The following is a 14,649-nucleotide window of genomic DNA, read 5'->3' on the forward strand; positions in this document are numbered from 1 at the left end:
ATAAAGAAAAGAAAATGGGTTTTCAAAATTTCGCTTGTTTGAAGGGTCAATGGAAAAATTGTTCCAATTTGTCCAAAGGCATAGATTTGGTCAAGTTTCCTTTCTTCCTCCAGTCAAAATCAAATGCATGCTCTCTCTCTCTCCATATTTTCCTTCTTCAATTCAACTATAGAAGTAAAAAAACAAATCTTGTAACCCAAGTTCTAAATCTCCCTTAGAATCATTCAATTAAACTCTCCTATATATATACACACACACACATATATTTTTCACAATTAGAAGTTTAGAACCCAATATTCTTAAGATATAAAATCACAAAGGAAAAAAAGGGGGGTTAAACGAGAAAATTAAAATTAGGGTTTTTTTTTCTATACATTTTCCTCTTGTTTGATCGAAAACCATGCATAGGCAACGTTATTCATCAGCTGTCATCAAGAATTTTCTTGCTCACCAAACAGCGACGAAAAGGTTATTGGCAACGAATGATGCGGTGACGAAAACCAAAGCTTATTGTGATGTTTTCATCAACCATAGAGGCATTGACACCAAAAAAACTCTAGCGACATTACTCTACGACCACCTTTCACGACGGAAGTTGAAACCATTTTTGGACAACAAGAACATGAAACCGGGGGATAAACTTTTCGACCACATTGATAATGCGATAAGGAACTGTAAAGTTGGCATCGCTGTTTTCTCGCCGAATTATTGCAAGTCTTACTTTTGCCTACATGAATTGGCTCTCTTCACGGAGTCTAAGAAGAAAGTGATCCCAATCTTTTGCGACGTTAAACCTTCACAATTAAGTGTCACTGATAATGGGAATGTTCCAAAAAAGGATTTACGACGGTTCGAGTCGGCTCTTGAGGAGGCGAAGTGTACGGTTGGGCTCACTTTTGACTCTTTGGAAGGGTAAGATGACTCAGTCTTTTGGCTATAGTTTGCTAAAATTAGGGTTTCAAAGTGACATTCACAATAAAAATTTCAATATTTTTGGATTTTTTTTATTTCAACTTTGTTGAACTAAGGGTTTAATTCATTTGGTTTATAAATTTATTATTTTAATATACACAATTATTTTTAATATTTACAAGTTTAATAATATTTTAGACCTGTTTATAAGTCGAGTGACTCACTCAACCTATAAGATATTGATCCAGGACAAGCGATTTTTCAACTAAGGTCGACCAGCCCTGAATTCAATTTTATAATAAAAATATTAATTAATTATATATAAATATTAGTAGCAGCTAATAACTCGGATTTATATTCTAATATTTGGAATCTTTTTTTCAATCTCAAATTATAAGCAATTTTTTAATTAAATTCGAGCTTAATTCATTTGGTTCATATCACTACACATAATAAATCGAAAACATTCGAATTTCAATATTTACAATCATTTATCTTTATCTGACACTGTAATTTTTATTAATTATCACAAACCTTTTACTAACTTCATCAATTTATTTAATTTCAATGTTATGTAGGAATTGGTTGGATGTGGTGAATAGTGCTTCAGAAACTGTGATGGAAAGCTTGATTGAGATGGAAAGTCATTAATACTTCAATTACAACTCTCTATTAATCCTTAATGATTTTTTCTTCATCAATTTTTTATATATTTTTCATTAATTTTCATTTTTTTGAAATGTTCATCATTCAATTCTTGTTAATAAGACTAAGGGTTCATTCTTTTGTTAATTTTTTTATTTGTTCACTTAATAACTGAAAAAAAACATTCATATAATTTTAAAACAATAAAATTAAGAATCATGACGCTATATTTATATGAAAAGAAGTAAATAAAAAATATTTGGTTAATTTTGTACAATCATCTACTTAATATTAATAAAACTCAAGTTAATTAATGATAATTTTATATTTTATATTTTATTAATTTAAGATTGGAGAAATAAAATTTAGTGACTAAAATGAATTAAAAAGAATTTGGTGTTAAAATTAAAAGATTGATTTTTTTCTTAAAAATCAATGGGAAAAGTACATTATTAATCATTTTCATTTTATGATGATTAGAAAATGTTTAGAGATGAAATCTCAAATTAAAATCTCAATAGTCATATTTTTCATTATTTAGTAATTGAGGAGTTTAACTTAATAATTAACTACCATTAATTAAACATAAGGATAATTATTTTATGTGGGATCGATATGCATAAACAATGAAATAGAAAATATAGAGAAGATTGAACACAAATTTTACGTGAAAAACTATTCTGAAGAGGATAAAAACCACAGATAAAGGAAGTTTCGACTTTTCACTAAATGAGTAAACAAACGAGAGTACAATATTGAGAAAATAAACCAAAATATACTAAATGTACATTACCCAAAACCCTGAATAAAAAGTCCTCAATCTTGTAGAATTCTCTCAAAACGGGTATAAAATTTTCTTCATAGTTAATTACCACGAAAACTCTCACCAAAGCTCATCTGCGATTACATCTTGTCACCCTCCAAAAAAAAGCTATGTAGTACTACATTTTTAATTGCCTCTTAAAACAAGGATATAATGACCCCTTTAAGTAAGTTAAGATTAAAGTTCTAATTATACTAAAATATCCCTGGAGTAATCAGAGTTCGATTGGGAGAAGAAGTCCTGTTTGGTTGCCAAAACGCTACTATATTACTTAAGGAACACGTCGAGTCGTCATAATGTCCCATACATGCTCGTCATGATGTTGCCCTCTCCGTCAATTGGAGAACTCGTTGTGTTGTGACGTCGCCTCTCATCACAACGTAGGTGCCCTCCATGTTGTGACATCTTGCCTATTTCATCTATCTTTGTTAAGTGCCTGTAAACTATTAGATAAATGCGAGACACACCCCAAAGATATAATAAATCACAAGTACATGTCCAAATAATTAAAAAGTATAATCAAATAAATATAAAGCATAAATAGACGATGAATCGATATATAATTAGACACGACTCATGAAATCTACGTATAATAAAATATACAACAATGTCTGTTTTTTTTTTGAATAATCTCATTATAGGTTCTGAGTATATCTGTTTTTTTTTAAACAATGTCTAGAACTACCATAGCCCTTCCCCAACCCATAAATAGGAGGATAGTGCGCTTCAACGCACTCGAACCCACGTACTTCTGTATTAGCAACAATACTCATGCCAATCAAATTAAAACAGAATCGGCGGAGTGATGTTAATTAAGTTAGAAATAACCAAAAAATCAATTTTTTTATAAAATAAAAAGAATTACATAATTTTTTATTGAATTTGAATTGAATTCGATTTAAATATTATTAAATTTATTATATATTTCTAATTTACTTAAAAGATCTTTTCAAATCAATCATCATACACGAAAATCTCATTAGATCAACCTCGTCAAATGTTATATGACTATAGACATACATAACTTATATTAGATTCGTATTTGCCCATAAAAAATCGTATTTAAAATTTTCGAATAATTATTTATCAATTATTATGGTTTATATAAATTAATATTTTAGGTTTAAACTTAAGTTCTCTCATTAAAAATGCGTTGTGTAACCATCATTTGTTGATTATAAATTACTTTATATTAAAATTCCTTTAACATAGTATACTCTTAACCATTAATTCCATTAAAAGAGACATAAATTAGAGGGTGAGTGTACTTAAGAGGTCCCTATATTAAATAAGTCTCTCCATTATTAAAAGGGTCAATTTTGTTCTTTTATTATTAAAAAATTAAATAATGTCAAATTGGAATAGAGTTAACATTTACTAATTAGCAATTGAAAAAATATTTTTAACACATTTTTATACATTAAATATTAAATATATTACAATTTAGACTTATTTGATTCTTTTTAATAGCACAAGGACTAAATTAATCCATTTAATAATAGAGGGACTAATTTGATCCAGACTCTATAATACAAGGACCTTTCAAGCACTTTAACCCAAATTATAGTTAAACGCGCCAAAGGTCCCTACAATTTGACTCTGTTTAAAAGACCGTTAACTTTCTCCGTCAACACTGTCCCTCACCGGCTCCCATCCCTTCAAACCATTCCCTTCCAAAATCTTTATATATATATATATTTGAAACCATTTTCTTTCACTTCAAAAATTTAATTTTTTTTCCACCAATTTTTTCATATTAAAATTCAAACATTACCTTAATATAATAGCTTCAATTGCAGCACTTTCACGGAGCTTTTCTTTTATAATTAAGTTAACAAAGCTCAGGAAAATTCAAAGCTTTTTCTTTCTTTTTTCTTTTTTACTTTTCTAATTCTCTTAATGAACTACCTGGAAAATTCTCTTAATTCAAAGTTAAATCTCAACTGGGTTTTTCTTTTTTTGAACCCAGAGAGACTTAAATTCAAAACCCATTTCTAGGAATAGCTCATTGTTTCCCATTTTGGCTTCATTTATAAGGTAAGCCCATTGATGACCTTTGAAGCAAAGTTCATGTGATTTTTGCATTGTGTTTACAGTGGTTTAATTTGTTTCTGGGTTACTTAAGATCTGAGGTTAATTCTTTTGCAATTTTGAGGGATTTTTTTTATTGTTAATAATGGAGATTAAAGTATGGAACTTGATGTATTTGGTTTCAGCTATTGTTTTGTTGTTGCAAAAAACAAGCCTTTATCTACTCTCATTGATAACTATTTCATTGCTTGTGGTTCTTCAAAAAATGGAACATTTTCATGGTAGAATTTGTGTCCCTGATTCAGTCCATTCTTTTGCTTCATTAAAGAGTGGAACTTCTTTTGTTGTTAGTTCTAGTTCTAGTGTTGTTCCGTCTCCGATATATCGATCGGCTTGAGTTTTCTCCCGCATTGGATCTGGCTTTACTTTTATCCTATTTCGGAATTGGGACAGGACTTACCATCTGCTCCGATAATGGTCGTTCGTTGTGGTACTAATGGAAGTTCTCCGCACTAGGCCGGCTTTAAATCCGGTTCTGCCTCGAGAACAAGTTAATATCGCGGAATAGGCAATGCATTGCAGAAGAAAGGCATGTTGGATCAAATTATGGACTCGAATCTGATCGGGAAAGTGAATCCGGCTTCTCTTAAGAATTACGGAGAGACGGCTGAGAAGTGCCTTGCCGAGTACGGCATTGATAGGCCATCGATGGGAGATGTTTTGTGGAACCTTGAATATGCTCTTTAACCGGGGAAACCTCGTCTGCACTAATGGAACCTGATGAGAACAGCACAAACCATATCCCGGCCACTCGGTTGACACCGGTAAACCCATTCGATAACAGCGTAAACAAGAATGACAGTGGAATTTCCGGCACTGACGATGATGCCGGAGACACGGCTACTAGTGCCATATTTTCACCATAATGTTTAGATGGTTCCTACAATTGAGTTAATATTTAGATAAATAAATAAATAATATATATATACTTTTTTAAACTCGTCAATTGGGCGAGTTGGATTGATTTTGATTCGGATCAATCTAGATTGCTGATTTCGAATTTTAAAATTTTTGTATCATTTCGAGTAAGGATTATTTTTAGTTTAGATCATTTTAAGTTCGAGTTAATTTTAAATTCAAGTCATTTTGAATCATTCTTATTATAGTTAAGTTTTTCGAGTTCGATCATATCTAATTCTTTAATCATTTCTTATTTGGGTCATTTCTAACTTCAAGCTAGTGAGATTGAATTGTTGATTTAGATCCGTGACTTGTATATTGTTGTAACAATAATGACTTCAATTGAGTTAATACTAAGTAACTAAAAATGTGTCAATATTTATATACATTTACACTTCTTTGAAGTAGTCAATTAGGTGAGTTAGGTTAACTTTGGTTCGGATCAATCCAGGTAAGTACGTAAAATCAAGTTTTAAAAATTTTGGATTATTTTGGGTAGTCATTTTAGGTTGAGTTAATTCCAAATTATGTCATTTGGAGTCGTTTTTGTTTAATAATAAAGTTTAATAATTAATTTATCAAATTATATTTGTTTATCCCTTGCTAAAATTTTAATTTTAATTTTAATATTAAAATATTAAATTTCAAAAATCAAAATCAATTAAATAAATTATTGAAAATTTTATCCCTTAATAATGTCAGTTGATTTGTTACTATAATATTAAAACTAATTAATTTAATCTCCTTCTAAATTTCAAAATTTTATTTTATGTTTCATTATCCTTAACAAAGTCAACTCAAATAACTCATATTTAATACTTTCTCTAAACTAACTTATTTTGATTATATAATCCCGAATTTTCAATGCTTATTCATCGCTTTGTTAAGGATGTAATAAAAATATTTTAAGTTTTGTTTGGCATGGAGGATAAAATTAATTAATAATAAAAAGAAATTTGAGTTTCATAAACAATTATTAAAAATGAATTATTTGAGTTAGATATTAATTTGGAAACATAAAATAAAATTTTAAATTTTAGATGAAGATTAAATTAATTTTAATATTATAATATCAAATAGGCTTACGAAAAAAATCAACAATTCATTTAACACATTTTGATTTTTGAAATTTAAAATTTTAATATTGAGAAAAGAAATTTAAAACTTTCGCAAAGAGGTGAACAAGGACAATTTGATAATTTTAATGCATTATTTTAGTTTTTACCACTTTTCACTTTAATAATTATGTTTTTTTACCCCTATCAATACTTTAAAAAATGATATTTTTCGGGTGACCACAATGGAAGCGACTTAGAAGTTAGGTGACTAAAATGAAAGTATCCTAAAAGTTGGTGATGAAATTGCAAGGATTTCATTTTAGGTGATCAAAATGAAAGTGGTCTAAAAGTTGGATGATTAACTAGGTAGTTTACCCATAATTAAATAAATAATTAAAAAAGGGTAAACGTAAAAAATAGTCACTTTTGTTTGCCTCAGCTTACATTTTAGTACTTATGTTTGAAATATTATGTTTTAGTCACTTAGGCTATCATTTTGTTACAAAGTGGTCACCTTACCGTTAAGCTCCGTTACCTCTCTAACAGCGGTCCTATGTGGTAGTTAAAATAGATTTTAAATGTCAACTTAGATGTTCTACGTGTTAGTCCAATTTACTTAAAAGATGAATTTAATCACTTTATTCAAAGAAATATACCAATCGATTTCTAATTTAACGGATTGGATTTAATAAGAAAACTTTTTATAATAAAATTGAATTAAATTAAATGAAATAATAATTAAAAGAAAACCCTCAAAAATAGAACAAAGTTGGCATCTTCGTCGCCATATTTCTCTCTTAGCCACTCTTTCAAAATAAAAAATAAATAAAAAAATCTCTGTTAAATATATTTTTTCTCATAGTCTATCTGTTTTATTATTTATGGTTTATTTTTACTAAAAATGGCATAGATCACATATTGACAAATATATACACAAACGTAGTGATCTATACTCTCTCCTTTTTCTTTGTTGTGAAATGTAAAGGGCCGCCGGTAAAACCATCCCTGAGAGGAGAGGAAAGAACAAAAACCAAACACACACACACACACACACACAAAATTTATAAGAGACGATCATCACCATTAACGTCAATACATGGGGCGTCGTCTCTTCAGCTGTTTAGGCAAGGGTTCATCTTCATCGAGAGTCCAAGGCAAAAACAACGGATCAGTAATCGATTCATCGGCGGCGACTTGTCCCGACGGACCTGTCTTGGTGGAATTGTTTTCTTCTCAGGGATGTGCGACGTCATCCGCGGCGGAGCTTTTGTTGTCGAGGTTGGTGAGGGGTGATTACCAGCTGGATGCACCGGTGTTGGTTTTGTCTTATCATGTTGATAATATGGGAGGGAAAGATCCGTACGCTTCTAGTAAGTGGACGGTGAGACAAAAAGCTTACGTCCAGGCATTGAAGATCGATGATATGTTTATACCTCGGGTTGTGGTTCAAGGTAGAGCTCATTGTCCGGCTAATGAAGAAGATGCTTTGTTATCTACCATTGCTAGCGCTCCAAGGTTTCCTGCTCCAAAATTCAAGGTTTTTTATTTGGCCTTTTTCTTTAGGGGTTAATTTCTTCATAAATCTATAAACTATGTTCTAGATTTTAAATTGGTCCCAAATTTCAAATCATTATGATTGAGTCTAAAAATATCAATATTGTACTAATCAAGCCCAACCCTGGGGTTGTTTTGAGAGTCCAGCCTCCCAAGGTTGACAGAGGAAAAAAAATATTTTTCAACTTTTAATGTAGGAAAAAAATTCAGACTAAAATAAATCAATTAAATGTTTAGGGTTTTTAATTTTTCACCATAAATGTTTTATCTCCTAGGGTTCCAAAATTTTTTCAGCTTTTACTGTATTACATTTTATAATTTTTTTTAAAAGGGGCTTAATTTATTGTTTCGCCTAGGGCCCCAAAAATGTCAAGAACGGGTCTAATACTAATAGGGTGTTTTACATAAGTTTAAGTTAAATGCCGGCGTGGGTGAAGGGAGAGGGCAAAGAGGGTTGTGGCCCCACTAAAATAGGAAAATTTTATTTTAGACCCATACAATCTATAAATTTATAAGTTAATACAGGTAAAATTATAGTTTGCCCCTAAAAATAATAAAATTTTGATTTAATCCTTCTAAAAACTTTAAATATATAAGCTAATACACTGGTGAAATTGTATTTTAGATTTTATAAAAATGTATAATAGAATTCCCCCCACCTCGAAATTTTTTAGCTTTACCTTGGTAGAACATGTATAAAAAAATATGAATCGAATTGTAAATATGTGTTTGTTTATCGCATTAACAATTTAGATCTAATGCATTAAAAAATTTAACACATTAGACTTAAGTTGTCTGCGCATTAGGTGCTTTTGATCCACATGTTTTGAATATGTTCTACGATCAGTGGGGAAGCTAGAAACTTGTTTTAGAGGGGTAAAAATGAACAACAAATTTTAGGGCATTGAAATACAATTTTATCATTATATGAATTTGTAATTTTATAAATTTTGAAGGGACTAAATGGATACATTAACTAATTTGTTGGGAGGTGAGGCAACGCCATTGCTTGCTCCCTTGTCTACCCCCTGTCTATGATAGATGTGGGCTAATATTTAATGTCCAAACTAATAGCATAGTTGATGAAAAAAACTTGATTCTTACGATATTGATTACTCATGTACTCAATTAATATATTTTAAAGTTTGAGATTAATTTAGCATAGAAAACATAATTTGAGGATGTACGATGAAATTAACTCTTTCTTTAGTGTTTTCTTTTTCTTTTTCTCAATGTGAAAATTGCATTATTATGTTTTTTTCCAACGATTATTTTTTCATCTTTTTGGACTGAAAATTCCGTCGGAAAATATGTTTTTTTTTCATTGTTTTTGGAAAATCACTAGTGAAGAAAGTAAGTGACAATTTGTGCATACAATATGTAACAGGCTAATTTCCAAAGGCCAACATCAGAGACCTTGGAAGTAACCCTAACCGGAGTATTACGATACAAGGTAGACAACAATGTTGACAACGTAATGGTGGCTTTATATGAGAGCGGGTTGGTGAATGAGTGCCTTAACGGAGAGAACAAGGGAAAGACCCTTTACAACGATTTCGTCGTTCGGAAACTCGAAAAGCTCCATACCATGGAAGACATTTCCGCGATGAAGACACTCTCCGTCACCGTCAGGTTCACTCTCTGGGATGGTTTCAACAGCAACAAATGTTCCATTGTTGTCTTCGTTCAAAACATTTCTCAGCAAATCTTTGGTTCCCAAAACTTTCAATTGCCTGATGATTTATGAAAAAAAGAAGTGTTGAAATTTTTTTTTCATGGTGAAAAAGTGTTTGTATTTTTTTGGATATGAATTTGTTCAAAAAGGCAAATTATGTTCTCATATCAAATCTTGTTGGAATGAATATTCACGAAGAACATTTGATGTACAGAAAAAAAAGAAGAGATCATAGGTTGAAGATAACAAAAAGGATTGTAGATATTAGGATTTGAAAAGAGTTTTCTCAACAAAGCTGTTTGTAACTATTTATTCCACTCATTTTATTTCTTGAATTTATTGTTTATTATTAATATATTTTGCTAGAGAAAATTATATAAAATGATTACTCCTTATATGTCATTCAAATCATAGTAGGTAATTTTTTCTAAAAATAAATAATTTATTAAGATTTATAATTTTATGATATTTATTATTTTTATAATTTAATTATTGTATATATTTTAAGATTTTTTATTTTTGAATTAATGCTAAGAAAAATATTGAAAGTATCAAAATGATATTTTATCTATAACTACTAGAAATGACCTTTCATGACGTTACACTAGAAAATGCTACAAAGTTTCTTTGTATCTTTTGTGATGTTTTTTCCTAAAAAAATAAGAGTCATAGATCAACCGTCGCTAAACGTCGTGATGCTTTTAAATGTCATGGGATGATATCTTTTTTGTGACTTTTCAAATGTTAGAAAAGTCAAGAAATGTCACGGAAAAGAGTTCATTCCGTGACATTTTAAAGCGTCACACTGACCAATCAAAAGCGTCACAAGTTGATTGTCTCTTTTGTGATGTTTAAAAATGTCACAAAAAATATTGTTTTAAACGTCATGGATTATTTGTGATTGGTTGCCTATTTGCGAGGCCTAAAAACATCACGAAAAATTCTTTTCAAAATGTCATGAATTGTTTGATTATTTTGTAACTTTTATAAAGCATCACAAATTGTCAGTGAAAAACGTCATAAAAATATACTTTTAGTTACTTTTTTTAGTGAAAACGTAACGAAAGAAAAAAAAAGTAAAAAAAATGCTTTTAAAAAGTAAAAAAAAATACTTTTAGTTGCCTTTTTTTGACAAAAAGGTAACGAGAAGAATAAAGACATCACAAATAAAAAACCATCAAAAGTCATAATTGTATTAAAAGTCACCAAATGGCATAATGTAAATAAAACAACAAAATAAGTGCAAATACAGAAAGCCAATCATACAAAAAGTAGTGTTAAAAGTAAGTTCAAGCAGTAAAACACAAAGCCAGAAAAAAAAAAAAAGAAGAATACATAATGCAAGTGGTACTTCAAAGTAACATAACGTTATACATGGCATGATGGACTGAATGGTACAATCATGAAGACTGTTGATCGTACTACAACTTGGAGTCAAATCGGTAGCTCTAACATTAGATTGATGGGATGAATGATCAACAACTGCTTGCGATAGTACATGCACAACCGCTCTTAACCGAACTTGTGTACTTAGCCCTTGTACATAGACTAGGAGATCATGAACCATCTACTACATAACTGTTCGAGGGGGCATATCAATCGAGGTCTTTGAGGGAAAAGACATATCAACACCTTGGAAAGATGAAGTTCCTCTCCGTGTAGGTTTGGAAGAAGATGTTGTTGTTGGACAAGGGAAAATTGAAAATTTGAACACCAAGCCGATTTGTGATATTCATAGCAATAAACCATTTATCAAAATGACACATGTGTTTTCAGTAAGAAAGATCCTTGTTGTTCCGGGCTTTCAACTGAACGACCTTCCCCGCTATTCTCGAACCACGAACTATTTCGAGTGTTGGCTCGAATGAATTCAAATCAAACACTTAACCAAAAAAAATTTACTTTACTTTCAGTGGGAAAACAAATCTCTCTTCAATGAAAATCGGTAGAATTGTTATTTCAGAAAATAGAATTTATTCTTAGAAAATAAATTCTCACTATTTTCGGGTATATTAACAATATCTCAAAAGTTGTGTGCAACTTATTATATTTTTAGCCTTATCAGTGTCATCTATTTATAGGGAGAAGAAGGGAAACCCTAATTGAATTAATAGAATACATTTAATACCTATTTAATAGAAAAACCAATCCCTTAGTTGAATTAGAAAATAGTGGCTAATTGGGTGTGCCTCCCCTCGTATGTATTATAATGGAGATTCGGGACTCTCATGTATTGGGTCTAATAATGTGTTTCATTGACTTTTAACCCAATACTTTATAATTTAATTTAACCCAATACATATTTTTCTATTTCCCAAAATAAAAATTTAAATTAATTAATTTTCTTAACCCGATTTTGATTCTATTAAAATCATGGCAACTTTATCGTAAAAGAATCTATGAAAAAATATATTTAATTTTTCTATATTCAACGGATTTACAATGACCAATTAATTTAATTCCATTTTTGAACTTTACCATAAATTAATTTTTCAGGTCATTTTCATTTAGTGAGAAAACAAGATTCATTTCTGAATGTTTCCCACTTCTCCAGTTTTTCTATTTCTATCCATTTTTGTTCATTTAATTCAATATACAGTTCATTTTCAGTTTCAACGAGCTAGTAGAAGGACTAATTTGACATATGTGTCTATGACTCAAATGATTTATAATTAAGTTCCAACTTTTTGCCTATTAATTATAAACTCATTTAGTCACAAAGTCATTTCACTATAGTATCGTAACTGAGCTGTCCCTAATGACATACCATTACGAAAGCAACTCGATTAGTGCTCGTCCAATGATTTTGTTATAAGTGTGTTACCCTCATAGGATATCCTTAATCAAGTCATTCATCACAAAAACAAACAATCTATAGCCACGTTTACTTTTCATCTATCGTGTAATGCCAATGAGAAGATATCATTTACCCATATCTTGGGCTATGAATTTCACTATTGTGAATGATGCTACATACCATAGAAGTCGTATACCCAACACACCAGCTTTCGGTTCCTTATCTATTCAAACTCAAGCGTTTGCTTACATCAAAGTATACGAGTCATGCATACATAGTCCATCATCCACTCAGGATTAAGGTATGCCACACTATGAACGTCACAAGTGAATAAATTCATAAACGGATTCAGGATTTATTCTACTTGGGTTCAGTCCAATGTACTGTCAGTCTAATCAATCACATCTATGTCTCTATCTTCTGGGATTTATCTGCTACAATGCCCAAGACAAGGCATCTCCCCAATTAGACTTGATTGATAACATATCGTATTATGATCCGACCACATAATACCTCTTAGTATTAGTTTAAACATTATACTACTAGTGAGCTAAAATTTGCTTTTACTTTTGCTTTGCATGAAAAAACCACATGAGGAAATTATACAAAGTATATTAATGTAATCCATAAATTATTTTATTAACCAATCTATTCGAAAAAGTTACAAATTTACAAATGAATATACTACACTTAGGGCACCAAATCCAATAATTGCTATTATGACCACTTTTCCTCATCTTTTTTTTTTTATATCGAGGACGAGAACCCAAAACATATTTCATAATTTCTAAATTAATGGTATGTAACTAGGTTGCTCTTAGCTTAATGTCTAAGTTAATGATTTGATGCATTTTGGTAACTTGGCTTATAATGTTTTGAAAGTTGAATTTCAGCTCCTGATTAATAGAAAATCGTGCATGTTTAAATGTGTTTGATTATACAATTTGTTTGGTTGGATGTTGATGTATCAGGTGCTATAAATTGGCGGTATTTTAATGTATTTTCATATAAAGTTTATGTAGGATCTAGGCCCAATTTGGTAAAGTTAGAATTATTGAAAATGTGCACTTTAGGTCATTTTTCCATTGAGTCTTAAGATAAAAAGAACATGTCTTAAGGCCATTAGATCAAAATTTATCATATTGTGCATTTGATTACTTACAACATGTTTGGTTGGTTGTAATAGCAATGCATTACATGTAACAATTCGATTTTAGTTGCGTTGGAAACTGTAGTTTTGGTTTCAGGACCACAATTTCGATAAGTGAATAAATATTTTAATGTTTATAGAGTTATATTAGGGTCATACTAAATTTTCGTTAAGAAATTTTGAGGTTTAGATAATTAATTGGTTAAAAATGACTAAATTGAAAAAGGAGCAAAAGTTTACCTCTTTTGTTAAAGGGTTAAATGGATGTGGAATCTTTTATGAAGGGATTTAAATGGTGATAATACCATATGTACAAGTTAGTGGAATTTGGTGGTTTGGTATTTGAGTAAAATTGGATGTTTTTAAAAGCCAAAATGGTAAACAAATAATTAGTAGTAATAATAAAAGATAACCAAAATAGTGTCATCTTCTTTGATACACTCCTCCATCGATTTTTGTGGGAAAGAAACCATTTTGTTAGCTTTAAGTTTAAATAACATTGGAACTTTGCATATAAGTGCAGGGGAGTAGCTAAGGGGGCTGGCATGGGCCTCGGCCCCCTAAAATGTAAAATTATAATTTTTGGCCCTTTAAATTTTTAAAAAATTTTAAATTAGTAAAGGTAAAATTACAGTTTGGCCTCCCCTAAAATTATAAAAATTTGATTTAATCTTTTACAAATTATAAAGATATAAACTATAGAAAATTAAAATTTCATCCGGCCCTCCTAAAAAATTTTTCTGGCTTCGCCTCTGTATAAGTGTTTTTAATTCCATTTTGAATGATTTTTATATTTTTGAGCTCGTTTTAGCTTAATCTACCTAGCTCGGGGGTTAATTTGTAAAACTATTAAAATTTAAGGGACTTGCCATGAATAAATTTGATGTGTTGTGATGTTAAGTGTTAAATAATTAATTAATGCTACATTTGATTACTAGTGTAATAATATGGATAAAAAGCATATTTAATACATATGGTTTAAAATTGTTACATAAAATAAAGAATAATTAGTATAAATTTAAACATTCAATTAGAAAGATGAAT

General features: G+C 30.1%; 2 protein-coding genes across 2 annotated transcripts; both read left to right on the top strand.

The window, feature by feature from the left end:
- The first annotated feature begins 400 nt into the window (after nt 1-400).
- Nucleotides 401-1,563, top strand: LOC108468553 (TIR-only protein-like). Its single transcript, XM_017769434.1, has 2 exons — nt 401-912; nt 1,491-1,563. Exons 1-2 carry the CDS (start codon nt 401-403, stop codon nt 1,561-1,563), a joined length of 585 nt encoding a protein of 194 aa, XP_017624923.1.
- Nucleotides 1,564-7,303: 5,740 nt separating this feature from the next.
- LOC108469515 (uncharacterized) lies at nt 7,304-10,040 on the top strand. Its single transcript, XM_017770390.2, has 2 exons — nt 7,304-7,966; nt 9,371-10,040. Exons 1-2 carry the CDS (start codon nt 7,526-7,528, stop codon nt 9,728-9,730), a joined length of 801 nt encoding a protein of 266 aa, XP_017625879.1. The 5' UTR covers nt 7,304-7,525; the 3' UTR covers nt 9,731-10,040.
- Nucleotides 10,041-14,649: the final 4,609 nt, after the last annotated feature.

This window comes from Gossypium arboreum, chromosome 8 (assembly GCF_025698485.1).
Source record: "Gossypium arboreum isolate Shixiya-1 chromosome 8, ASM2569848v2, whole genome shotgun sequence".
Taxonomy (NCBI): Eukaryota; Viridiplantae; Streptophyta; class Magnoliopsida; order Malvales; family Malvaceae; genus Gossypium; species Gossypium arboreum.

Bases quoted from the DNA above. Each gene is read 5' to 3' on its own strand.
- LOC108468553 (XM_017769434.1), top strand. From the start codon at position 401: ATGCATAGGCAACGTTATTCATCAGCTGTCATCAAGAATTTTCTTGCT. The intron at 913-1,490 runs GTAAGATGACTC...AATGTTATGTAG, and splicing joins ACTTTTGACTCTTTGGAAGG to GAATTGGTTGGATGTGGTGA.
- LOC108469515 (XM_017770390.2), top strand. From the start codon at position 7,526: ATGGGGCGTCGTCTCTTCAGCTGTTTAGGCAAGGGTTCATCTTCATCG. The intron at 7,967-9,370 runs GTTTTTTATTTG...AATATGTAACAG, and splicing joins TTCCTGCTCCAAAATTCAAG to GCTAATTTCCAAAGGCCAAC.